General features: G+C 43.7%; 1 protein-coding gene across 2 annotated transcripts in view; it reads right to left on the reverse strand.

The window, feature by feature from the left end:
• Nucleotides 1–16,657, reverse strand: part of PECAM1 (platelet and endothelial cell adhesion molecule 1) — a 49,846-nt gene extending 33,189 nt beyond the window's left edge. The window contains exons 1-5 of one of the 2 annotated variants that reach the window (XM_081029382.1): nucleotides 16,187–16,657; nucleotides 16,075–16,101; nucleotides 8,248–8,541; nucleotides 4,100–4,405; nucleotides 822–1,097 (exon numbers count right to left, since the gene is read on the reverse strand). In XM_081029382.1, the coding sequence (XP_080885508.1) occupies nucleotides 822–1,097; nucleotides 4,100–4,405; nucleotides 8,248–8,541; nucleotides 16,075–16,101; nucleotides 16,187–16,250 (967 nt within the window). In that variant the 5' untranslated portion in view covers nucleotides 16,251–16,657. The remainder of the gene's footprint in view (nucleotides 1–821; nucleotides 1,098–4,099; nucleotides 4,406–8,247; nucleotides 8,542–16,074; nucleotides 16,102–16,186) is intronic. The other variant, XM_081029383.1, reaches the window with a different exon arrangement.
• Nucleotides 16,658–23,385: the final 6,728 nt, after the last annotated feature.

A 23,385-nucleotide genomic window follows, 5' to 3' on the forward strand; every position in this document is an offset into this window, starting at 1 on the left:
CATTCTAGTGCCTGGATTCATACAATAAACAGGGAGAGGTAGAGTACATTTTTTCGGTGGTAAGTGCTACAAAGAGAAGCCAGGTAGTAAGTGGGGAAGGAGTGCAAGGGAACTTTTAAGTGCATGTGTTTGGAAGTCAAACAAGCCAGGGGCGACTCTTGTTCTGCCACTCGGTAACCCTGTAACCGCTGGGTGAGTTGCCCAACCTCTCAGCCTCAGTTTCCACATCCATAAAACTGGAATCGTGATACCTATCTCATTGTTACGAGCATGAAATGAAAAGGTATGCAAACCACTCATACAAAGGAACATGGTTACTATTATTTTTGAGTTTGCTAATGCTTTCTCACTCCCGATTCTTATCATAGGACCTGTGTCTGGGATCCAGCACAAGGCTTGATACAGAGGAGAGAGAAAGGTGACACAAGAAGAGAAACACTAGCTAACATTCACTAAGTGCTTACTCTGGATGAGGCTCTTCATGGCAGTCCTGTCACTTAGTTACTGCAACAGTCCTACAGCTCCCTCGTCTCATAGAGTTGTGGCAAGGAGAAGTTCGGTGAGTCTCCCAAGGTCTCAGAAGTAGTGAGTGGCAAGGTTGGGATCTGATGGAAAACTCGTACCCTCAGCTACCACAGCTAACCGCTTATTCGCTCTGCGGTGACTCTTCCCCACGAGCACCCCCAGCCCCCACCACCACCATCACCACCAGTGCGTTCATTGAGACACATAGGAACAGAAGTCTCACTGGCCACCCTGGATTCCAGCACAGTTGCTCCTAGAACCTGACACAGGATGACACCCTGCAGCAGTAGCCCTACCTGTTATGTTGACCACGATGCTGCTGACCTTGGATATCCGGCTGGTTTCCACTTTGCACGTGTAATTGCCATTGTGCTCTGTCATGGCCATCACCGAGTAGGTGGCCTCGTTCTTGTGCTGGCTGTGTGCCACAATCACCTTGTCCTTCTGAATTATGATTTCTGGAAATACCTGGACCATGGGCGTCACTTGAATGGTGCACCTAATATGCAGCTGGTCTCCTTCTGTGATCACTCCTTCGGGGCTGATGTGAAACTTGGGATTCGAGAAGGATTCTACAAGAAGAGGACAAGCTCGTTGGACTCAGGTTCAGACCAGGGGGAGGAAGAAGGCACTTCCTCTCCTTTTCTGCTCTTTTTGTTCTCAACTGCCATTTTTCCTTATTAACTAAAAACATTCAACGTGTCCTCTCAAAAAACTTCACCCAGCCTGCTCTGATGCTCCCTCCCTTCTCGCTCATTCTTGCCTCTTCAACCTTCTCTTAACTGCAATTCTCTAACTTTCTTGAGCTTCCCAAGGCTAAACCATCTTCTATAGATCCTATCTGAAGAACCTTCTTCAAATGACCTCAGAAATAACCACTGGCTCTGCCCCCTGCCCATCAAAAACTTTCCTGGTTCCTCTCACACCATTGGTTTCATGGAACTCTGGCATTTCAGCATAAATAGTCCATAGCTTTCAAAAATGACAATGACGTAGACTGTGCTGCTTTATGGAAATGAATATTTAAATAGCCATATGCAAAAAAAGGGGGGGGATTTCTAGTCTATTCTATTGCTTTCTTAAAAATGCCGGCTATGACTGACTAAATTGATTTCAGGACTCATGCAGTTTGAAAAACACCATTTTAATTAAATATGGGTCAGATACCAGGGTGTGGGATCTTCAGGAGATGGTGAGGAAAGCAGGGCTAGGTCTTTGCTCCTGCCAAAGAAGACAGAAGAGTATAAAGAGTGTACACACAGATTACAACTGTGTAAAATACAGATAGGGACATTAAAAATGCCAAAAGTGAATTTAGAGTGATATAATATTTTCATATTCATTACTTGTTTTTTTTTAAACTAGAATCATTTAAATTTACAATAAAAAGCTATCATTTAAAAAATAGTCTGCTTTCCTGAGTCAAAGTCAGAAAAGAAAGGGTATCTTTTAGGACACTCAACAAGTGCCATCTGTGGTAGTTTAATAATAACTGCAGGGTTTTTTTTCTTATCCCCAAATTAACTCCACATGCACCAGAGATACAGAAAGAAACACAGAAAGAAAAAAAATAATAAAATAAACCACAGAAACAGTAAGAGAAAACATAGGTGCGTATTTTCTCTAATAATCTTGGAGTATGGAGGAACTTCAAGCATGAATCGCAAAACTGAGATACCATAAGGAAAAAAGACGGATACATTTGATTAACCAAAGATTAAAAGCTTCTGCATGGAAAAAAATCATAAAGATGATGACAAACTGGGTAACATATTTGCATAGTACCTGACAAAGAGCTAATTCCTTTAATTTATAAAGGGCTCAAACAAATCAATAAGAAACAGCTGAAATGGGCCAAGTGTATATGAACAGGCAGTTTATGGGGAGAAAATGTAATAGACCAACAAATATAAAGATAATACTCAACTTCACTAAGGACCAAAGAAATAGAAATCACAACAACAATGATATATCATTGTGTCTCAATTAGTTTGGCAAAAATAACAAAAGGTTGATAATACTCTGTGTTGGTAAGGTTGTTAGCATCACTTCAGCCATTTCGAGGAGACCTTTGGTAATATATATCAATATTGAAAATGCACAAAACATTTCCATCAACAATTTGCTAGAAATCAACCCCATTAATAATTAATAACAATAATAATAATAATAATAATTGCAACAGTACACAAGTTATAAGTACAAGTATGTCTGTTGCAAGATTGTTTCAATAACAAAAACAAAAACTAAATGTCCATCAACAGAAATTGAGGTAACTACATTATGGCATATCTCTGTAATAGGATTCTGAGTTGCCACTAAAATGATGCAAACCTGTATTTCTTAATATTGACAAAAGTCCTTAACATATTAAGAAAAAGTTATAAAACAGTATGTTTGACAAATCCCAGGTTTTGTTAAAACAAAACAAACAAAACTTTGGGTATGTACATGAACATATACGCAGAGTTAGTCTAGAAGACCACACAAGTGGTTTTCTCGGAGTGGTGGTAGTACGATTATTCCTTTATACTTTATATCATACCACATTTTCTGAAAAGGTTACCCACACCAAGTATTCTAATCAGAAAAATTACATATACATTATATGTAATTATGTATAATTACATATAATACATATACATTATATGTAATTATATGTAACATGTACATTACATTATATGTACATGTTACATATAATTACATATACATTATAGTTATATAAATGTATTTCTACTCTTATATGTATGTAAATACACATCTGTCCATATATTATGTACCTATATGTAGACATATATACATACACAATGGGCAGGGGTGAAGTAAGGTGCCAAAAGCCCTGTGATAAACTTGAGGACTCCTGCTTTGCAAAGATGTGAAGCTCTTTGTGTTAGAATGTGCCTTTCCCATGCTTCCCTGCTTCACAAGTCCTTCTCCCCCAGGTCATTGGGAGTTGCTGGTTGCCTGTCTTGGGCACTCACCCAGGCTTCCCTCTGCTGTTGCCTTTCTCTCCCAAGAGCAATTCTCAGGTCATGTTATTTGTTTCCTATTTGTCCAACATCTTGGTGATGGGGGATGGGTAGAAGAGGGGAGCTCCTCATCAAATGTAGGAGGCAAAGGCTGAGGACCTGGTCCTCCTTTCCTCCCGATCCCCTCCAAACCCCACTTCTTGATATCTGATCCACATTTGCTTAAAGCTGGGATTTTCAAACTGCAGGTCACACGGTGCATCGTTTCAGTGAGTTTTGGCCAGAGTTAAAAAAAAACAAAAAACTGAACTAGAGTAGAATAGAAAATAGCAAAATATCACATGTTAAGTACTGTTTGTAAAACTTTTGTTTGGGGAATTTGTAAGTGTGTGTGTGTGTGTGTGTGTGTGTGTGTGTGTGTGTGTGTGTGTGTAACTGTCACAGTCAAAAAGTTTGAAAACTATGGACGTAAAATAATTAAGAACAGTCTTGAGAACAGCAGCCCAGCCAGAAGTCCCCAACCCCCTTCCAATCCTGGGCTCTTTCTCCCCACACCAAATCAGCAAGCCAGAAAATAATGAAGAAAAGAAGAGCAGGACTCTGACCCCTCACGGTGACCAGGTCACTCCTGACGATTGTAGAATTCTCCACACGTGTCCCAGAAATGATACTAGCTTGACACTGGAAAAATATCACACGGTCTTGTTCCTCGACAGTGAATTCCAGGGTCACAAAATTCTGGCTCGGAGAAGTTTTTTCTCTTTTTTGCTTGAAATCTTTTATATCTAGTTCGAATTTTTCAATGGTGAAATGCACTGGAGCCTTTTCTTCCGGGACAGAACAACGGACCCTCACGACCCCGCCTTCTATCGCCTCTTTTTTGTCCAGCGTCACTATGGGAGTGGACACTCCTTTGGGGAAAGAGAAAGTCCATTAGTATCCATCTGATCTAGTGGCACAAGCCTCCCTCGGCTGAGTCACTGGGGTTGACCTATCTAAGGGTTCTTTTCTTTTATTCCCAGAACACCCAATTACCAGGTAATTATTGAGCATGTATGTGCCCAGCACAGCCCCAGGTACTTTGAAAAGTATAAAATATGTTAAAGATGTGGTTGGTGCTTTTAATATTTATAACACCATTGGGAAGACAAGTCTTCCCACCTGATACAGTTAAAAATGAAACAAAACAGCCAGTATTCATTAGTATTATGGTGATTATTGTTATACTTTGTTGAATGCCAGCTATAAGCTAGGATTGACTTTATATCCATGACCCCATGTAATTCTCATAAGAAACTTCTGAGGTGGGCATGGAAGATAAAATTATGCCCATTTTATAGATAAAGAAGGTGAAGGTCAGAGAGGTTCAAGGCTCATCTAAAAGTTCACAGCAATCAAGCCCCAGAGTTGAGACTCAACCTCAGGTCTGCCTGACTCTGAAGCCAGAGGTGGGGGAAGGGGTGAGAGAGAGGAGGGATGCATGGACTCCAGTGCAAAACGCAAAGCTGAAAATAACCATGCGTCAGAGTGTGTTGCAGAGACAATAAATGATGGAGCAGTAAGAAAAGGAGGAGGCCCTCTTTGCCTGGGAGATCAGCGAAGATTCTAGCAAGGAACTGATCTGAGAGAAATCTTGGAGGAAGGGTGTTATTTGGACAGATGAGGTGGGATGGGGGCCAAGGACAGGCATTTCAGGGAGCACGGAGAACAGCTTGTGCCAAGGACTATGGGTGGAGGGCCATCTAGAGCAGAGAAAGGGGTGGAAGGGAAGGTACATTGGGTGGTGAGTCAGGGTCAGATTAAGGGGAGCTGGGAGAGCCTAGCTGAGATTAGATGCCCTGTTCAAACCCCATGGTCTAGTGGTTATGAGCTCCATCTTGGAGTCAGACAGACTTGCTTGCATCTTAAACATGCCTCTTTCTGGATGTGCCACCTCACCCACACTTAGGACTCACGAATCTTTTTTTATTTTTTGACCCACCCAGCTCAGAGATGGAGGGCTCTCTGCTTGGGAAGAAGAGCTTTACTGTATTCATACCACTATTGTCACCTATGGTGTCACCTGTTTGTGAAGGGTTTCCCCTGCTTCACGCTGAGCTCCCCAAATGGAGGGACTGTATCTTATTCATTGTTGGATGCTTGGTCTGGCTCAGAGTAGGGACTCTATACAGGTGAAATGAATGGATGCATTGCCTTTTGTCTGCCTCAAAGACCTCTCATAATAATTAAGGGTTAAAAGTTAACTTTAGAGTCACATAGATCTTGGTTCTAACTCTGGCTTTGCCTTTGATGAACTGCGAAACTTGAGCACGCCACTTGACTTTTCTGAGCCCCAGTGTCCACACCTGTTAATGGGAGGCACCACATGCTATTGCAGGGATTAAATGAAATATGTGTAAGGCACTCATAGTCATTTATCTCATGAGGGGCTAATACGTGGTAGTTCTTATTATTGGAAGTAGTAATAGTATGCATGACTGTTCTGATCACAAAAGCACAAAAATACAGAAATGACAGTTATGGCAGCAGCTGTCAAAGAAGCAGAGGGCTGAATTCACTAACTGTGTCTGTTAAACCATCCAAGTTTAAAGAAAAATTACCCTAAGTTTCAAAAGCCTGCCGGCACATTTGTTTTCAACATACATTTCCCAAATTCTTGGCCTGCCCATCTTTCCTCATCACTAATGAGGACCTATTGGTTCCTCCCCTGTCCTCAGTGGAGATGGAGGAGGGCTGGTCTGCATCCCTGTGGCTGTTGCCCCTGGTGACACAAAGGGTTGTCTAGCCAGTCATGCCCCCTGGCTGCCCATAGGACACCCGTGGAGGAATTGACCTGGAAGACGATGCATGTGAGCTCCAAAGACTGACATGAAACCGGTCAGAGATTGTATACTTATGAAAAGAACATGCCTCCAAACAGTTGCCTACTGTTTCTTCCTGCTTCCTGTTTGCTGAAAGTGTTATTTTCTTCTAAGAATGGCCTGGCCAAGCATCTCACACATGATGGGCCATGTATTCACTCAACACTTGGTTACTAAGCATGTTTCATTCGTTATCCCATTTAATCCTCAAAACAAAGTGTCCTTCAAGAGTATGTGTAGTTAGTTACCTCGTTATCTCTATTTTAGAGACAGGAAATGAAGACTCTAAGAGGTGGGGGAATTTGACTGAGGGGCACTCTGCTGGCATACTCACCTCTTTCTTAGCCTCTGCTCTTTCCCTCTCATGCTACGTCCCTTTTCTGTGGCCTTGTCCCACTTCACCATCAAGAAAACTCCTACACGATCTTCTGTATCTACACCCAATGTCCCTTCCTCCAGGAAGTCATCTCTAACTTCTCTAGGCAGAATTGTTTTCTCGTGCTTTTGTGCTCCCAGGACACCCAGATCATATAACAATTGGGCTGTAATTATTTGTTTACATGTCTCTCTTTCCCACCAGACTGCCTCTGGAGCTGGGCTCTACCTGATGCGTTTTCATGACTTGCATTGGTTTTTCCTGACTTGCAGCCTTGGGAAATGCTTCATGAGGGAATGAATGAATGAATGAATGAATGAATGAATGAATGAATGAATCAATGAATGAATGAATCCTTATGTCTTTGAACCCAAATTTCCTACAATGATTCTCTTCTGTTTTTCCATCCCCATCTATTTCTACTTCCCCTTCTCATCTGTTTAATGTTTCACAATCGTTTATTAAGTACCTACCATAAGTCAGATTCTTTGTTCGAGGAAAAAACAACAACAAACCAAACACCATCTCACACCTCCAGAAGAGCAGACAGAGGTGGGAGAAACAGTTGCAACAACAAGTGAAAAACTAACTGCCATTTAGTGAGAACTCTCTATGTACTGGTATCAGGCCAAGCACTTTACCTACACGATATTTTTAATCCTCTCACAATTCCCTGAACTGGGTATTATTAGTATCTTCATTTCAATGATGAGAATTTTAAAGTTTAGAGAGGTTCAGGAACTTGCCCAGCTTGGACACCTGCAGGCAGAGTGACTGTTGAATTCAGTGTCAACTCTCTGCCCAGTGGCCTTCATACAAATCCCCCTGAAAGGAGAGACAGCCTTCAGTGGAGCTGAAAGAGGACCGGGACCCTGGGGGAGACCAATTTTCTTTGGGACAGTGTCAGAAAAGAGATCCAGTTGAGTCTTGAGGAGAAATAGTAGTTTCCAAGGAGATGAGATAAAGAAAAGTATTCCCGGGAGAGGGGACTATCATGTGCTAAGGCAAGGAGGTGAGAAAGAGCCTGGCATGTCGGGAGCATGTCTAATGCCCATGTTTTCTTTTCTTTTCCATATTAGTTTCAGATGTACAAAACAACATAGTGATTAGACATTTACACCCCTCACAAAGTGATAACCCAACAAGTCTACTACCCCTCTGACATCGTATATAATTGTTACAATACCATTGACTATATTCCCTATGCTGTATTTTACATCCCAGGACCATATATATATTTTTAATGATTCCATATTATTTTATATTACTTTCAGATGTACAGCATAGTGCTTAGGCATTTAGATAATTTATGAAGTGATTCCCCCTGATAAGTTTAGGACCCATCTGACACTATACATAGTTTTTACTAATGCCTACATTCAGGTTAGGAAAATGCCAGGAAGATGAATGAGAAGGGTGATGGATGGGCAGGTAGGTCCAGTGTTACTATGCATTCAATTGCTACTGCATGTGTTAGCTTTATCTGCTGGAGCTATGTTCAATGCCAGGGACTCACTTTTCACCAACACCTTGTACTCCGAAGTGGTTCTCTCCTTGTTGCTCAGAAGCACAGTACATTTGTATATCCCTGCGTTGTAGACCCGGACTTGGGGAATGAAATAACTCTCTGTGCTCTCCGTGGAGGAGATGTTGTGAAACAGCGTGTCATCCTTGTAGAACAGCAGTTGGTACTGAGGCTTGACATGCGAGGTGGTACTGATATCCACGATGCACTGCAGGGTCAGGTTGTCCCCGTTCTGTACCTCCTGGCCTGGCAGGAACGCCATGCGGATGCTGTTGATGGTGAAAGCTAAATGCCAAGGGAAGGAAGGAAGACACACCTGTTATCTCAGAAATCACGCTGTCCTGGTGACCTTTGCCACATCGGCTTGGTGTCATCACATTCTACACAGTACAGTGGCCAGAAGTCCCAAATGCCTACCGGGGCCAGGTGGGTAGGTAATGATCCCGGGTAGTGGGTCAAGCATGAGGCAGTTGGTACGAAGCTGCTGATATTCCCACCAAGACAAGGTGGCAGTCTTCAGAGTGTGACAAATAAAACATGTCCATAAGACATATGCAGCCTGTAAGCGGCCACATCGTGGCCCCTGGAGGAAGCATAGGATTCAGGCAGACAAGCATTCAAGTCCTGGTTCATCACTTACGATGTGACATTGGGGTAATTGACCTCTTTAGGCTCTGCTTAAGATGCCATAATAATACGCACTTAGTAGATTGTTGTTAAGACTTACAGGAGAGGGGCAGGAAAGCACCTAGTACAGTGCCTGGCATACAGTAATTGCTTAATAAATGACAGTCACCACCGTTCTGAAATCAGACGGTCATGCCCAGAAAATTTCCTTCCTCATGCAGGCCTGATGGAATTAGCACAGTCCTAGCTGGCATTTTCTATCTGATGAACTCAGAGGCCTCCCCAGATGGGTGAGGACTTGAAACCACTTCTGAGGAAGCCACTTGCTGTCCCCATCCCCATCTGCCATTGAGAAGCAAAGAGCACAGGTTTTCCTCTACTAATGAGGGGAATCTCTGATCAAGCACCCAGAGCAGCTACGATGCCCAGCAAGCCACCTAATCTCTGCCAGAAAGCGGGCGCCAGATCAACTAGCTAAATGCATCATTTCTAGCCCATGTCGTCCAACATCTAAGATCCAGCAAGCAGAGACTATCAACAGAATTCAGCTTTTGAGACTTATTTACAGTGGTGGGCTGATGGGAACATGAATTACTTAAAACCAGATGCTCTCTGGCTATTTTGGTGACGGGCCACTGCTCTGAAAATTTTCCAGGCTAGAAGGTTCTGGAAAGTGCTCATTGATCAGGACTTCTGTCCAAGCTTCAGAGCGGACCAGGGCAGTTCTGTCTTTTGAGGGTCCTCTTGGTCCTGCCCATACATCCTTCTGCAGCCCACCTGGGATCCTAGTTATACCCCTTGATGTACCTCAAAATACCTCAGCTCCACCTTCCCTATGGTTTATTATCTAAGCACATATATCTGGACTTGAACAGCACTCTAAAATATTCACTCTCCAATCTCCTGTCACAAAGACAACCTCAAACATCTCATAGTCTCTACATGACTAAAAAGAACGGATAATACATGGGGAGTTTTGGGGGAAAATGTATCTAAAGTCCATGACCTTAAAATCAGGTATCTTAGCCTCGCAAAACCTCCAAACTCCTACACATCTCCCCCATAAACCTCACTGTGTCCATTCTCAAAGAGACCTGGGGTCAACAACAGACCTGGGGTTGAGAGCTACTGTACCTCGTGTGCTTTGTTGGCTTCCTGTCTCACCTACCTCCACGAAGTGTGAATAAAACAACCATGAGATTTTAAATTTTCATTTAAATTTTTGAGTGGATAGTGTAGTCAAATTGTTTAAAAACCCCCAAAGGTGGATGATATGATGTCTATGAGAAAACCCCAAAGAGCATACTGACAAATTATCTGAAATAATCCACGTTTTAAAAGATGGATGGATATAAGATTCATATTTTTAAAATATTGTGGTCACTTTTGAAGGCAAGAGGGAAATAAGACTGGGTAGAGCACACAGGTAGATACCGGTATGGGTAATGCTCTAATTCTTGGCTTGAGGGGTGGCGTCCTGTGAATTCATTATGTTACTAAAAACATACACATAAATAAAACAAAAGGCAATTATGTGTGGGTCAAGGATGAGTGTGTGACAGGAGCAAAGGATTATGATCAATCCGATTCTGTGTATGTGATGCCCAAAAAAGAACACAGAGGAAAAGATAAAGTGTAAAGTCTCTTGCCGTTTCTGTCCCTGTCCAATCAGTTCCCACCTCCCCTTGCAGAAGAAACCACTGATTTTAGTTTCTTCCAGCTAGTCCTTACGCATCTAAAAGCAATTACAAAGGTAAAGTCTTACCGACTCCTTCCCACTCCTTAACACAAAACGTGACTCTCCATGCACAGAGTTTGGCAGCCCCACATGTGGATCTTACCCAAAGTTTACGTGACCCATGAGGACTTCAGAGGCCAGAGATGGCGTGGGACAGGGGGCATCGGGTACTGTTCAAGCAAAACAGTGTCACATGGCTTAGATAAGACTCTTACACATTGAATTCACTTTGATAAGTGAAAAATGTTTATGGGTCATGTCTGATGAATGTATATTTATTGAGCCTTCCAGATACTCTAAATCCCCTCATTTTTTAGACCGAGAAAGGACCTCCAGAAATTTTGGAGGTCCTTGCTTGGACCACCTTGCTGTGGTCCCTCACTGAATTATACTGAACAACAACACATCATTTTTGTAAGTGGTCTCAAGTCAGTTTTCAAATAAGAAGACGTAAGAAAAGCTACCGCTAGCTAGCTGGCCAAAGACACTGGCAAAAACTTTCCCTCTCTTGTAACAAAGTCAAAACTTTTTCAGCAATTTAGAATGTAATTTGTCTATAATGTCTTAGGTTTTTAAATGAATGCAACAGTCCACACCTGTCCCTTTCTTCTGAGCAATTGACATGACAAAAAAAAAAAAAAGGCATCTGATTAGTCCATGAGATGAAATAAGTTGAAGGTTTAAATCACCCTTACGGTAGCCAGCCTTCAAGATGGACCCCAGTGAAATCAGCCTTGCCTTCTGGTATTCACACCTGCTTCTGGTCCCTCCCACATCATACCAGGGTTGGTCTTGTGACCCACAAAACACTGTAGCAGGGGTTGTATGTCACTTCAGAGATTAGGTTACAAAAGACATCACAACTTTTGCCTTGGTCACTCTTTCTTTTTCTGGGATCACGCATTCTGGGCAAAGCCAGGTGTCATGTCATGAGCACCTCTACAGAGAGGAATAGCCACATGGGTGAATTTAAAAGCAGATCTTCCCAGTTTCAAACATAATTCAAATAATTGTAACCCCGACCAACATGTTATCTGCAACCTCCTGACAGACCCTGAGTCAGAGGCTCTGACTCTGACTGTGATAAGCCACTCCCAGATTCTTGACCCTCAGAAACTGTGTGAGATAATAAATTGTTGTCTTAAGCCACTAAGTTTTGGGGTAATTTGTTAAGCAGCAATAGATAAAAAATATACCACCCAACGAATCTTCAAAAATCTCTATCTGATTATTAAGATAATACAGAAAGCTTCTTTGTGAACAAACTGTCCAGAAATAGCCAAATTGGATTACTGTGTGCAGGTCTCATCATTCACAAAATAGAGTGGTTGTTCACAACCTGGGCTACCTGGGCCCCCCAGAAGCTCACGGGTGGGTGTTAGGAGGCCCGTGAGCCACCCTCCAATTATATGCAAGTGTGCGTTTTTCTGGAGAGAGGATCTACAGCTTTCCTTCTGGAACCCAAAAGGTTCAGAACTGTCATGATAGAAGAATGATGGATTGTGAAACAGCTTTAAGAGGTCAGATCTTTTCGACCTGGGGAGATGAAGGCTGATGGAGGAGAATCTGAAGTAACAAAGTCACCCCAGCACAGAGAGGGCCACCTGGGACCACAGTGCCAAATTCCCAGACACAAAATGAAAGGGCCTGCTTCCCTCGGCCTCTAGCCGCCTGTCAGCGGATGCTGATGAGCCCTGGGAAGATGCGACATTATGACTCAGTCAGCCACTTGGCCCTCAACCTGGAAATGACTCAGGAAAAAAGGTGGTGGGGAGAGAAGGAGGAACCACCCACTATTGTCAGGAAAATTACAGGGAGCCTCGAAGCATGGCGTCCCCGCTGGACTTTGGTGCTCAGCATAGAGCATGCCGGCCCATCTTTTCATAGGAATCGCAAGCATCTCCAAGTTCATTCAGTTCGGGCACCCTTCAGTGAGACATTTATCGAGCAGCTGTGCCAGGTGCTGGGTTTACAAGGTAAATAAATACACAATTGTCCCCGCTGTCCTAGACTGTGCAGGCTGGTGGGGACCCAGATAACTAGAGGACAGTGATATAAACACCAGGAGGAAGGGCTGCCCAGGACAGGCCAAGGAAAGTCTGAAGGAAATGACCCCTGAACCGAGTCTTGGACCAGGCCAAGAACAGGGGCATTCGGGCAGGAGAACAACATGTACCGGGGCACAGGGGCATGAGAAATCAAAGCATCCGGGCGCAGACAGCTACAGGAACCAGAGTGTGGAGCTGGAGGGGCCAAGCAGGCCAGGTAGGAAGTGACAGAACAAAAGACCTTGCCCGCTCTGCTGACACGCTGGGCCCTGTCCTGAGGGTCTTCAGGAAGGGGTGACAGGATGACACCAGAGCTTTAGAAAGATCGCTGTGGGCTGGGAGGAGGGACCAGAGACCTATAAACAGCTTGGAACTGGGGCTCAGGTGAAGGGTGATGAGGTCTGACGTAGGGCAGGTGCAGTGGGAATGAAGGGAAGGAGCAGACTTGAGAAATATTTAGTGGATGCAAAAGGACTTATTTTGGCGGGTAATGAAAAGGTTCTGGAACTACACAGTGGTGATGTTTGCACATTATGAATGTATTAAATATCACTAATAATAAATAAATTTTATGTTGTATGTATTTTATTATAATTTAAAAAAAAAAAAGACTTGTTTGCTTGGATCTGGAGGTTGAGTCAAAGAGTGGAAGATAAGGTTCCTGGATTAAGTGCCCAGGAGGATATAGGTGCCACCAACTAAAGTAGACAATGCCAGAAGGAGATAAGGGCGAAGAAAAAAGTCATGGTGGTGAGGCCAGCTTCAAGGGGCCTGGGAGATGACCAGGAGGAGATGTTACCTACTGCCCCGCATGGTGCTCAGGGGAGAGGCCAGGGCTCCACTGACAGGGGGTATGTGGAGGTGTAGAGAGAGGACTCGAGCTCCATAGAGGGTAAGACCAGGGAGTCTGCAGAGACCAGGCGATGGAGGGAGTTGAGACCCTAGGAAAGTTTAACTGTCCCCTGGGGAAAGGAGGAGGGTTAATCGGCGGTGTGAAAGAACACCAGGGAAGAGGGTCTAGAAGGCTTCATGCAAAGCTAATGGCTGAGTGTCCATGGCATTTGGCACCATGACAGGATTGGTCCATGAGAGGATTCCAGTGCAGGAAGGTGTGGGGGCCACGGCCAGACTGCTAAGTGAGGGGTGACTGAGACGTGACGAAGCAGAGACAGTGAGTATAAACCAGCCTTCGGAGAAGTTTGACTGAGGAAGGGAGTGGATAGATAGGGGACATAAGATAAATGGAGGGGTGTGGGTTGTGTGTGATTTTCCTTTTTCCTAAAAAAATAAGAGCTACCAATCTTGTTTATAGACTAAGGGGAAAGAGCCAGAAGGATGGGGGTGGGGGTGGGGAGAGATACTAAAAGCGGGGTGGAAGCTGGTAAATGATAGAGTGAGACCCCGGGGGTGATGAGAAGGCTGGGCTCAGAGCCCAGGTGGACAGGCTGGCCCTGGGCAGCACAGGGCAGACATCTCTTCTGAAGTGGGAGGGAAGCTGGGAGGAAGGGTGGGGAGGCAGATAAGCCTGCAGCCAGGGCAGGGCGGGAAGCTGAGGGAGTTCCCTCCAGACAGCACTGTTTTCTAGGTGAAGATGGAGCTGAGGTCATCTCCTGAGGCAGGCTGGCAGGGGGGAGGGGGCGGGGGAGGGCTTGAGCTAAAGGAGTGAGGAGGGCCAAGGCTGACCAGACACCTTGATCACAGACAGCAGGCTATATGGCACGAGCTTGTAGGTTATGCATGTCAAACGCATTGTCAGCATGGTCTTGGGTGACCTAAGGAAAGGGAGACCTGGATCCTTGCCCCTACTCAGCTAACTCCGAGTGTTGACCATGCCCAAATACCTCATGGCCCCTCGGCCTCAGTTTCCTCTAGTATAAGACAAGAAGGAGGTCTGAGGAAGCGTGGGACAGTCTCCTGCTGTAAGTCCTGCAGTTCTGAGGTCTTCCCTGAAAGTACAAAGACCTTTCTCTAAGAACCCTGGGAAGGGAGCGATTTACTTCCTTCTGAGGTGGGAAAGGAGATGGGAGAGACTGCAGGTCCTGGGAAACAGGATGTCTAGAGCAAGAGACACAGAAGCCCAGGGGCATGAATGTTAGCAGGGTGTGGTCAGGATAAAAGCTGGGGGGCCTGGGCTGGAGTGGACAGAGGGTGGTGCAAGAGCTGTGAGGTGGGGAGGACAAGGGCTGCAGATAGTAAACCATTATTTATTAATCACCACGTGCTGGGCAGACCACCACTTCCTTTTATTTAATCTCATCCTCACACCAACTCTATGATTGATTCTCTTATCCCTGCTTTACAGATTGGAAAAAGGGCTCAAAGAGACAAAATAAAAGTGTTCAGTTGAGTCAGGCCTAGGGAGCCAGATAGGTGGGTTTTGGGTAGGGGAGGTTCGAGTGCCGATACCCTGCCAACTGGCTGTCTTGGACAAGTCAGTTATTTCTCTGAGGCACAGAGACATCATCAGTGAATGAGGATGAGGATGATGATGATGGAGAGCCTGCCTCTCTGGGTTGCTATGGGGATCAAATGCCTGCCGAAGCACATGGGCAGTTGAACGGGAGACCCGCAGACCAGCTTTGCCAAGAGCCACACTAGCCCTCCCTGTCCTGGAGCCATTGCTCCAACCCTGGCTCAACAAACCAGCATCATCCACGTACATCATCTCCTAAGAGCTGTACAACTGTCTGCAATCCAGTCACCCACATTCTTTACCGACTGAAGCGACTTCTGCCAAAGGGGATCCTGCTCTGAGGGCTCTCCCCACAGACCCAGCCAAGCCCTGTCCTTCACGTGAACCCAGATGAAGCAAAACAAAACCCGCTTATCTTAAAGATTCAAAATCAGCTCTAAAGTGGATGAAAAACCAGACTTCAAAGGTACACAGAAGCATAAAATACTGCACGTATGACTATAGCATCACAGGTGGATGGGAAATGAAATCCAATTACCTGTTTTAAATCTTTTAGGCGAAAAAAGTTGTAACAATTCAAACTATGTTGTGTTTTCATGAATCCAACAAATTGATTATATTTCATTTGTGAATTAAAAAAATGGGGATGGCATAGAATATGACAATGAGAAAATTATGGCAGAATAACAAAAGACTAATTATAGAATCACTCACATTTTTTATAATAATACTCCCCCCCAATCCTAACATATAAAAGTTCACTAGAATCTAGAAAATGTGTGCTCCTTCTAGAACATGCTGATTAGAATTTGGCTTAGAACAACTGTTTTGTTTGAAAACCTTCTGAAAATGCCAGAAAGCAATACACTTTAGGTTTGAATTGGAATATTTTCCCCCCTCAATTGTTGTAAACATTAACCCAAGCAATTTGACATGAGTTTTAAAAATCACAGAAAGACATAATGAAGCTAGGTAGAAACTTTACAACTTACAATTTTCTTGACCTTCAAGGCTTGAACCTGGAAAAGACAGAATAAGTATGTTGGTTTCGTTAGCTTCGATTCTTAGCAAGTTTAAGTGATGTAGGAAGAGAATAAAACTCACAGAGCAGAAGTGTCAGCAGGACTCCAAGCCACATCTTGCCCTCTTGGACCCACCCCAGCTGCATCCTGAGCGTGAAGACTTTTGGGCAGTTAGTTCAGCCTTTGCGCCATGCCCCCGGGGCAGAAAACACTTGCCGCGCACCAATGGTGAGAAACCCGCCCTGTGAAAAGCAGAGAAAACACTCTGGTAACTTCTCCCAGGACAGCAGAGAAACCAGCTGTGCTGCTGCTCAGGTAATAGCAGCCATTGCTGGAAATTGAAACAATGCCTGGGCTGGCCTGATATCTCCTCAGGAAATGACTGGCCTTCCTGAGGGGCCACTGAACACAGCCGCTTTGTTTAGTTTTTAAGGGGAAAAAAGGCACAAGTGACATTTGCCTCAGCATTTCTGACCCGCCTGTCTCGCCTGGGTTTGGGAGCCCCTTCTCTTGGCAGGGTGAGAGGGCTCCTCCCTCTGCCCAACCTCCATTCAAAGGGCTTCTCTCCTTGGACACTCAGCAAGATCCTCTGCTTTGCCTTTGCCCCTCCCCCAAGGGGGCTCTTTCCGCACAGCATTAAGTCTGGGCCTCCCACCTTTCCTGGCAGGGCCACGGAACCCGGCTAACTTTGCCAGAAAATTGCAGGTTCAAAAGGGAGACCTTATAATTTTAAGTGAAATCTTCACTTCTTTAAAATAGCTTTTTCTCTTTACTTTCTCCTTGATTCAAACTGGCCTTGTCTAGTCTAATAGCACCCTGGCCCATTTCCGCATCCTCCCACCTTTGCATATGCTGTATGACCACAACCTGAAGCCCGTAGGATATCAGAGTCTGTTCAGCAAAAAACAGTCTTAGGAACAAAATCTCAGGTCTGTTGATCACAGAAATAGAGTTTTGGTCGAACTAAATGTAACATCTTGACTTCAGTTTGGTTTCCGCTCCAGACCCATGAAGGCAAAATAACCCTACTGGCCACATCCCCTTCAACAGGATGACAGAAGGAGGCCAAGATTGACATCAGGACCTGATGTGTGCTCCTTCTAGAACATGATGATTAGAATTTGGCTTAGAGCAACTGTTTTGTTCAAAAACCTTCTGAAAATGCCAGAAAACAATAAACTTTAGCTTTAAATTGGAGGCAATGATCAACTCACTCCTACCTTAGCCCTGACCCATCAGTGGGGTCCAGGACCCCAACTCCCTTAGCTACCATGACTAATGATGTTTCCCCAATATAACCTATCCTCTAGAGGCCGTTGGGAGCCAGGGCTTTGAGCCCTGGCTCGCCTGTGTCTCCAGGCTTGACGCAATTTCCTTAAACAATAAACCTTTATTTTCTTTGCTGCAAACCCCTGTTCATGTCTCATTTGGCTTTGATGCATGCAGGCAAATGAACCCCCTCTAGTTTGGTAACATAGTGGCTCCCCATTGCTCTCCAGAGAAAGTCAGTTTATAATCCTTAACCATCCAACGCTTGCTTACCTCTCCAGGCATAGATATGTGATGAGAAACCTCTCCAGGCATAGATATGTTTCTGTGAATCTACGTTAACACACATTTCAACATCTGTAATAGGTAACCACCCTCAAGAGAGCACGTGATCTTGTTAACTATCCTGTAAGCCAATCTCTTCCTTGCTTTCTCCCACCTTCATGTAATCTTCTTCATGTCCCCTCCTGAATTCCAAAAGCATAAAAGAAACTGCAAAACTGTCATTCCCTAGAGCATGTGAGATCTTGCTTTCTAGCAACTGTCCTCAGTTTGGGCTCAAATAAACTCATAAAAATTATCTACAGGTTTGGAGGTTTGTTACATTCTCACCACTGCCCTCCTTGGTCCTACATTCTGGTTGCTGGAATTTATAGTTCCCAGAACACATCACATATCTGTGTCTTTGCCGGTGCTATTCCACTGCCTGGAGTACTCTTCCCCCTTTTCTTCTGGCTAATTCCTACCCAGTCATCGTAAATCAGCATGCCATATTGTTTCTGAAATGCTACTCTATAATCCTACCACATGGTAAAGCTAAGTCAGACTTGAACCAGAAGGATAGAAACCCAAGACTTCTCGGCCTCAGGACAAGTACAAGAAGTGATGGCTTCCAGCTAGAGAACAATTCTTTTCTGGCTTATTTTGCTAAGAGCTGTTGAAGAGCAATGTGTGCACAAGCCGGAAATTATCCCCTCCCATCTACCAAATTTTGATTTGTCAGGGAAAAAACGGACACACCATGAATAAAATAAATGTTGGCTTCAAAGGTAACTTTTACATACTGCAGAGTAAGCAACTTTTCCTTCTCAAAGTGACATTCAAACAAGAGTGACAAATGTCCCACCCTTTGCCTCTAAGTTTCAAAGCAAATTTCTAAAAATTAGTCATTGTTTCATACACAATGCTAATACTTTTAGAACAACAGCAGAAAAAAGAAAGGCCTTATTTCAAAAAGAAGTGTTAATGTTTTAAAAGAAAAGCAGAAAAACTATATCCTACAGCTTATATCATGCACCAGAATAAATTCCACATGGACCAACCATCTGAAGGTACAAATGAAACCACAAAAGTTCTAGAAGAAAATGTGAAAGAATGCCTCATGACCTTAAAATAGCAAAGGCTTGTTTAACTATGACTTCAAATCAGAACTCATAAAATAAAGTATTGATACATTCTACTCCATGAAAAGTCTACCTTGGAAAAAAAAAATCAGTCAGGAGAAAATCTACAGACCAGAAAAAAATATTTACAACTCATATCATAGACAAAGAGCTAATCTCTCTAATATGTAAAGAGCTCTCAGAAATCAAGAAGATAAGATCAACAGTACAATAGAAAAATGGGCAAGGATATGAACAGATAGATAACGTAAGAAAGAGTATCTGAAAATTGAAAATAGGCCAAAAGGATTCTAGTGTGTCCTTCCAAGGCTGGGCATTATTGGCAGGCTCTCCTAGGGACTACCTGACTCTGTAACGCAGCGGTGTCCAAACTGCAGCCCTCAGGCCAACTGTGGCCCGCAATCCATTTTTAATTGGCCCGCAGCAAATTCCAAAAATATATTTAGTTTATTTAAATAAACCAGGTGAGGCAATATGTACTTCACCTCGAGTGAGTGGCCCTGCTGTTTGTGTATTTTACTGCATATGGCCCTTGGTGAAAAACGTTGAAAAAAGTTTGAACACCCCTGCTCTAAGTGTATGTAAACCTTTGTTTGACTTGCTATTTACTATTGACTAGGATCTTTTACAATCAGTGAAGGTAAACATTAACTTTTGGAAAGTCTACAGCAATGTAAATAATTCTTGTTATCCGTGGTGGGGGTACAAGTGGTAGAAGCTGGCAGCTGGGCCCTCAATTGTAAACCTTTCCATACTTTTCCATTTTAAATGATGTGACACCTTTTTCAATATTATCTTTTACATTTTTAATAAGAAATTGAAAGTTTTAACAGCTTTATTGAGGCATAATGTATAATAAATGGCACACATTTAAAGGTACAATTAGAAAAGTTTTGACACAAGTATACCCCATGACACAACAGCCACAATTAAGAAAGTGAACATATTGTCAGGAAAGGGCATAATTCTCCCCCTCTACCTTTCTTTAGTTATCACAGCTGGACTAATAATACTAAACTTGACATAAGATAAAGTTAATAGGTGAAAACCCAATTTAATACTTGCACATGGGAAAACCACAATATAATACTCAGATCATAAAAAGAGGCTCAAAGAAATGATTGAATCAGGCAACTTTTCAGACTTTTCAGATGCAAAAAACAAAACCCCAACAACAATAAGTTTCTGCGAAATTGACAGGACAAAGAAAGTTAGTGCTCATTAGAAAGGAATCTAAGCAAGGTTTGGGCTTGGGTAATACATTAGTAAAGGCTTTACAAGGTTTGTTTATACAAGCTTTTCACCGTGGATTTTAAAACTCTTGTGATAAGGTTGACTCTGAGCCCTGAGGAGCAAGGAGGGCACCCATCCTGGAGATTTACTTCCTCCACTTAGAAGACAGAGGAGAGTCAGAGAAAGCCTCCTGCTCCTGCCGCTTTTCAAGGGATTTTAATTTGAAATCATCAATGTACCAGTGTGGGATATCTTGAAGCGAACTGCCCTGGGCTCTGATGATAGATATCACCTTCAAGTTTCCTTGCGCCCCTCTGCAATCCTTCTCTCTCTGCACCTCTCTCCCCATACCCACAGCCCCCACGCAGACACTGATCCACTTTTTGTCACTGTGGGTTAGTTTAAATTATTAAGAAACTGAATTTTAAAGTGCAAAGTGTGCCTCAAGGTGTTGGAAATCATTTAAAATGATTTCCCTCTCCAGCCCCGAAGTACCCTGGGGTGACCTATGCTGAGACCTCAAGAGACAAATCAACATGGGGGCTGGTCCTCCGGAGGATTTGTGGATCTTCGCGGGAGAGCCTCCCCCACCATTCTCCTGTCTGTCTGTCCCCACACCTATGTTAGCTTGTTGATCACTAAGCAAGAGACTGAGTCCTACGTTGCCAAGGATGGAGACCCCAGGTGCGCCCACCAGGCATGGCAAGCTCACCCAGGGCCCTGTGTGCCCACAGTAGTGCTCCCTTCTTCCCTTCTTGGCCAAAGGGACTTGAAGGAGGACAGAGTGCTTTGCACATGCTGTGCTTTTGCCTTTCAATGCCAGGGATGTCACACAAACCTGAATCATGAAAATTCTTAACTGCACGAAAAAGCTGCCTGCTGTACTAAACCGTAGGAAGTAGTTTTTCTGAGAAGCTGTATGTGGGGTTGGGGAGGAAAAGTGGAGCAGGCAGGCAGCAGTTCTGTCAGAGAGCAACAGGCACCAGGCATGGCTGACCTCTCATCTATTTCATGGCTAAGGTGCTAGGAAATAAAATATCTGCCATTTCCCGCAGTCCGTAGCTGCCAGCCTGATTAATTAACCTTGGCGAGTTGATGCGTGGGATGAATCCCCCATTCACTCCACGTGGAAGTCACCCCAATGGGAACATGTACATGTAACACACAGATCAGAAGCCTGGGATTCCACTCCCTTCGCTGCAGTTTAATAGCTCCAATATTTTGAGGTTCACTTTCCTCACCTATAAAATGGGAATAATATGCCCACTCTACCTATGTAGCCTTGTTACAAAGATCAAGGGAGAGCTGACATTTGAAAGACATTTAATCAGCAGCGTACAATAAGAATATAAAAACAATGAAAACAACAAGAGTAATAATAACAATAGTTGTAGGACTGGTTTGGGGCCCAGCCTGCCCCATCTGAACTGCTGCTCTGGAAACTGTCTTAATGCACTGGAGTAGAGGGGCTCAAAGTCCCTAATTCAGTGCCCACTCAGGTGCTGTCCTCTTAGCCGCAGCTGGCCCCTCAGGAAGGTAGGCAGCTGGGTAAAGGGGAAGCAGGCTGTGACACGGTGGCGCGGTTAGTGCTGTTCCATCCCCACTGCAGACCCCTCTCCAGGGACAGGGGACAGGTTGTATTATGATTTATGGCTGTAGCATTTTTGCTGCCATGTGCCTTTTCATTCATTTAAAAAAAGAAAAAAATATATTTTACAACTGCATTGGTATAAACAAGAATGTATTATATATATTCCTTTGACCTAAAAGTTCTATTCTTCTGATTAAAACTAAAATGTTTTTGGGACGGCCCGGTGGCTCAGGCGGTTAGAGCTCCATGCTCCTAACTCCGAAGGCTTCGGGTTCGATTTCCACATGGGCCAGTGGGCTCCCAACCACAAGGTTGCCAGTTCAACTCCTGGAGTCCCGCAAGGGATGGTGGGCTGTGCCCCCTGCAACTAGCAACGGCAACGGGACCTGGAGCTGAGTTGCGCCCTTCACAACTAAGACTGAAAGGACAACAACTTTAAGCTGAACGGCACCCTCCACAACTAAGATTGAAAGGACAACAACTTGATTGGAAAAAAGTCCTGGAAGTACACACTGTTCCCCAATAAAAGTCCTGTTCCCCTTCCCCAATAAAATCTTTAAAAAAAAAGTTTTTGTATCGCAGGCCCTGGCACTGTGACCCCTGGGCCTAATGGACGAGTCAGACTGCAGATAAGTCACACAACAGCCCAGGGGGCCACAGGACCTGCTCTCTTCTGCACTGAGTGGCCTGGGTACTGGCCTGAGAAGAGGGGCAAGAGCGCCACCATGTCCCAGGCACTGGAGTCAAATACCGGACAGGTATTTGCACATTCTGTTCTCAAAAGCACAAGGGACGAAAGAAAAAAAATAGATAAATTCAGCTTCATTGAAATTAAAAACATTTGTGCAACACCAAAAAACTGAAGGGCAATCCACAGAATGTGAGGAAATATTTGGAAATCGTGTATCTGATAAGAATCCAGAGTATATAAAGAATTCTTAAGACTCAACTACAAAAAGACAACCATTTTTAAAAATGGGCAAAGAACTTGAATAGACATGTCTTTAAAGAAGAGACACGAATGGCCACCAAGCACATGAAAAGATGCTCAACATCATTAGTTATTAGGGAAATGCCAACCAAAATCACAGTGAAATATCACTGCACACCCCCTAGGATGACTATAATTAAAAAGACAGACAGTAATAAGTGTTGGTGAGAGTGCGGAGAACCTGGAATCCTCATCCACTGCTGGGGGGGAGTGGAAAATGATACAGCCACTTTGGAGAACAGTCTGGCAGTTCTTCAAAAGGTTAAAAATAGAGTTACCATATGATCTAGCAGCAGTTCCATTTTTGGTATATATCCAGAAGAAATGAAAATATGTTTATATAAAATTATATTTATAGCAGCATTGTTAATAATAGCCAAAAAGTACAAACAACTCAAATGTCTATCAACTGATGAATAGATAAACAAAATGTGTTATATCCACACGATAGACTGTTATTTGGCAATAAAAAGAATGAAGCACTGATACACGCCCCAACAAGGTAATCCTTGAAAACATCACGCTAAGTGAAAGACGTCAATCACAAAAGACCACATACTATCTGATCCTATTTACATGAAATGTCCAGAATAGGCAAATCCATAGAAACAGAAAGTAGATTAGCAGTTTCCTAATGTTAGGGGAGTTAAGCGAAGTGGGGAGTGACTGCTAATGAATTTTTTAGGGGTAAAAAGTTGAGTGTGATGACGGTTGCACAACTCTGTGAATATACTTTAAAAAAACTGGATCATACACTTTAAATAGAAGAATGGAATGGTATATGAAATACATCT

Source organism: Rhinolophus hipposideros (assembly GCF_964194185.1).
Source record: "Rhinolophus hipposideros genome assembly, chromosome: 20".
Taxonomy (NCBI): domain Eukaryota; kingdom Metazoa; phylum Chordata; class Mammalia; order Chiroptera; family Rhinolophidae; genus Rhinolophus; species Rhinolophus hipposideros.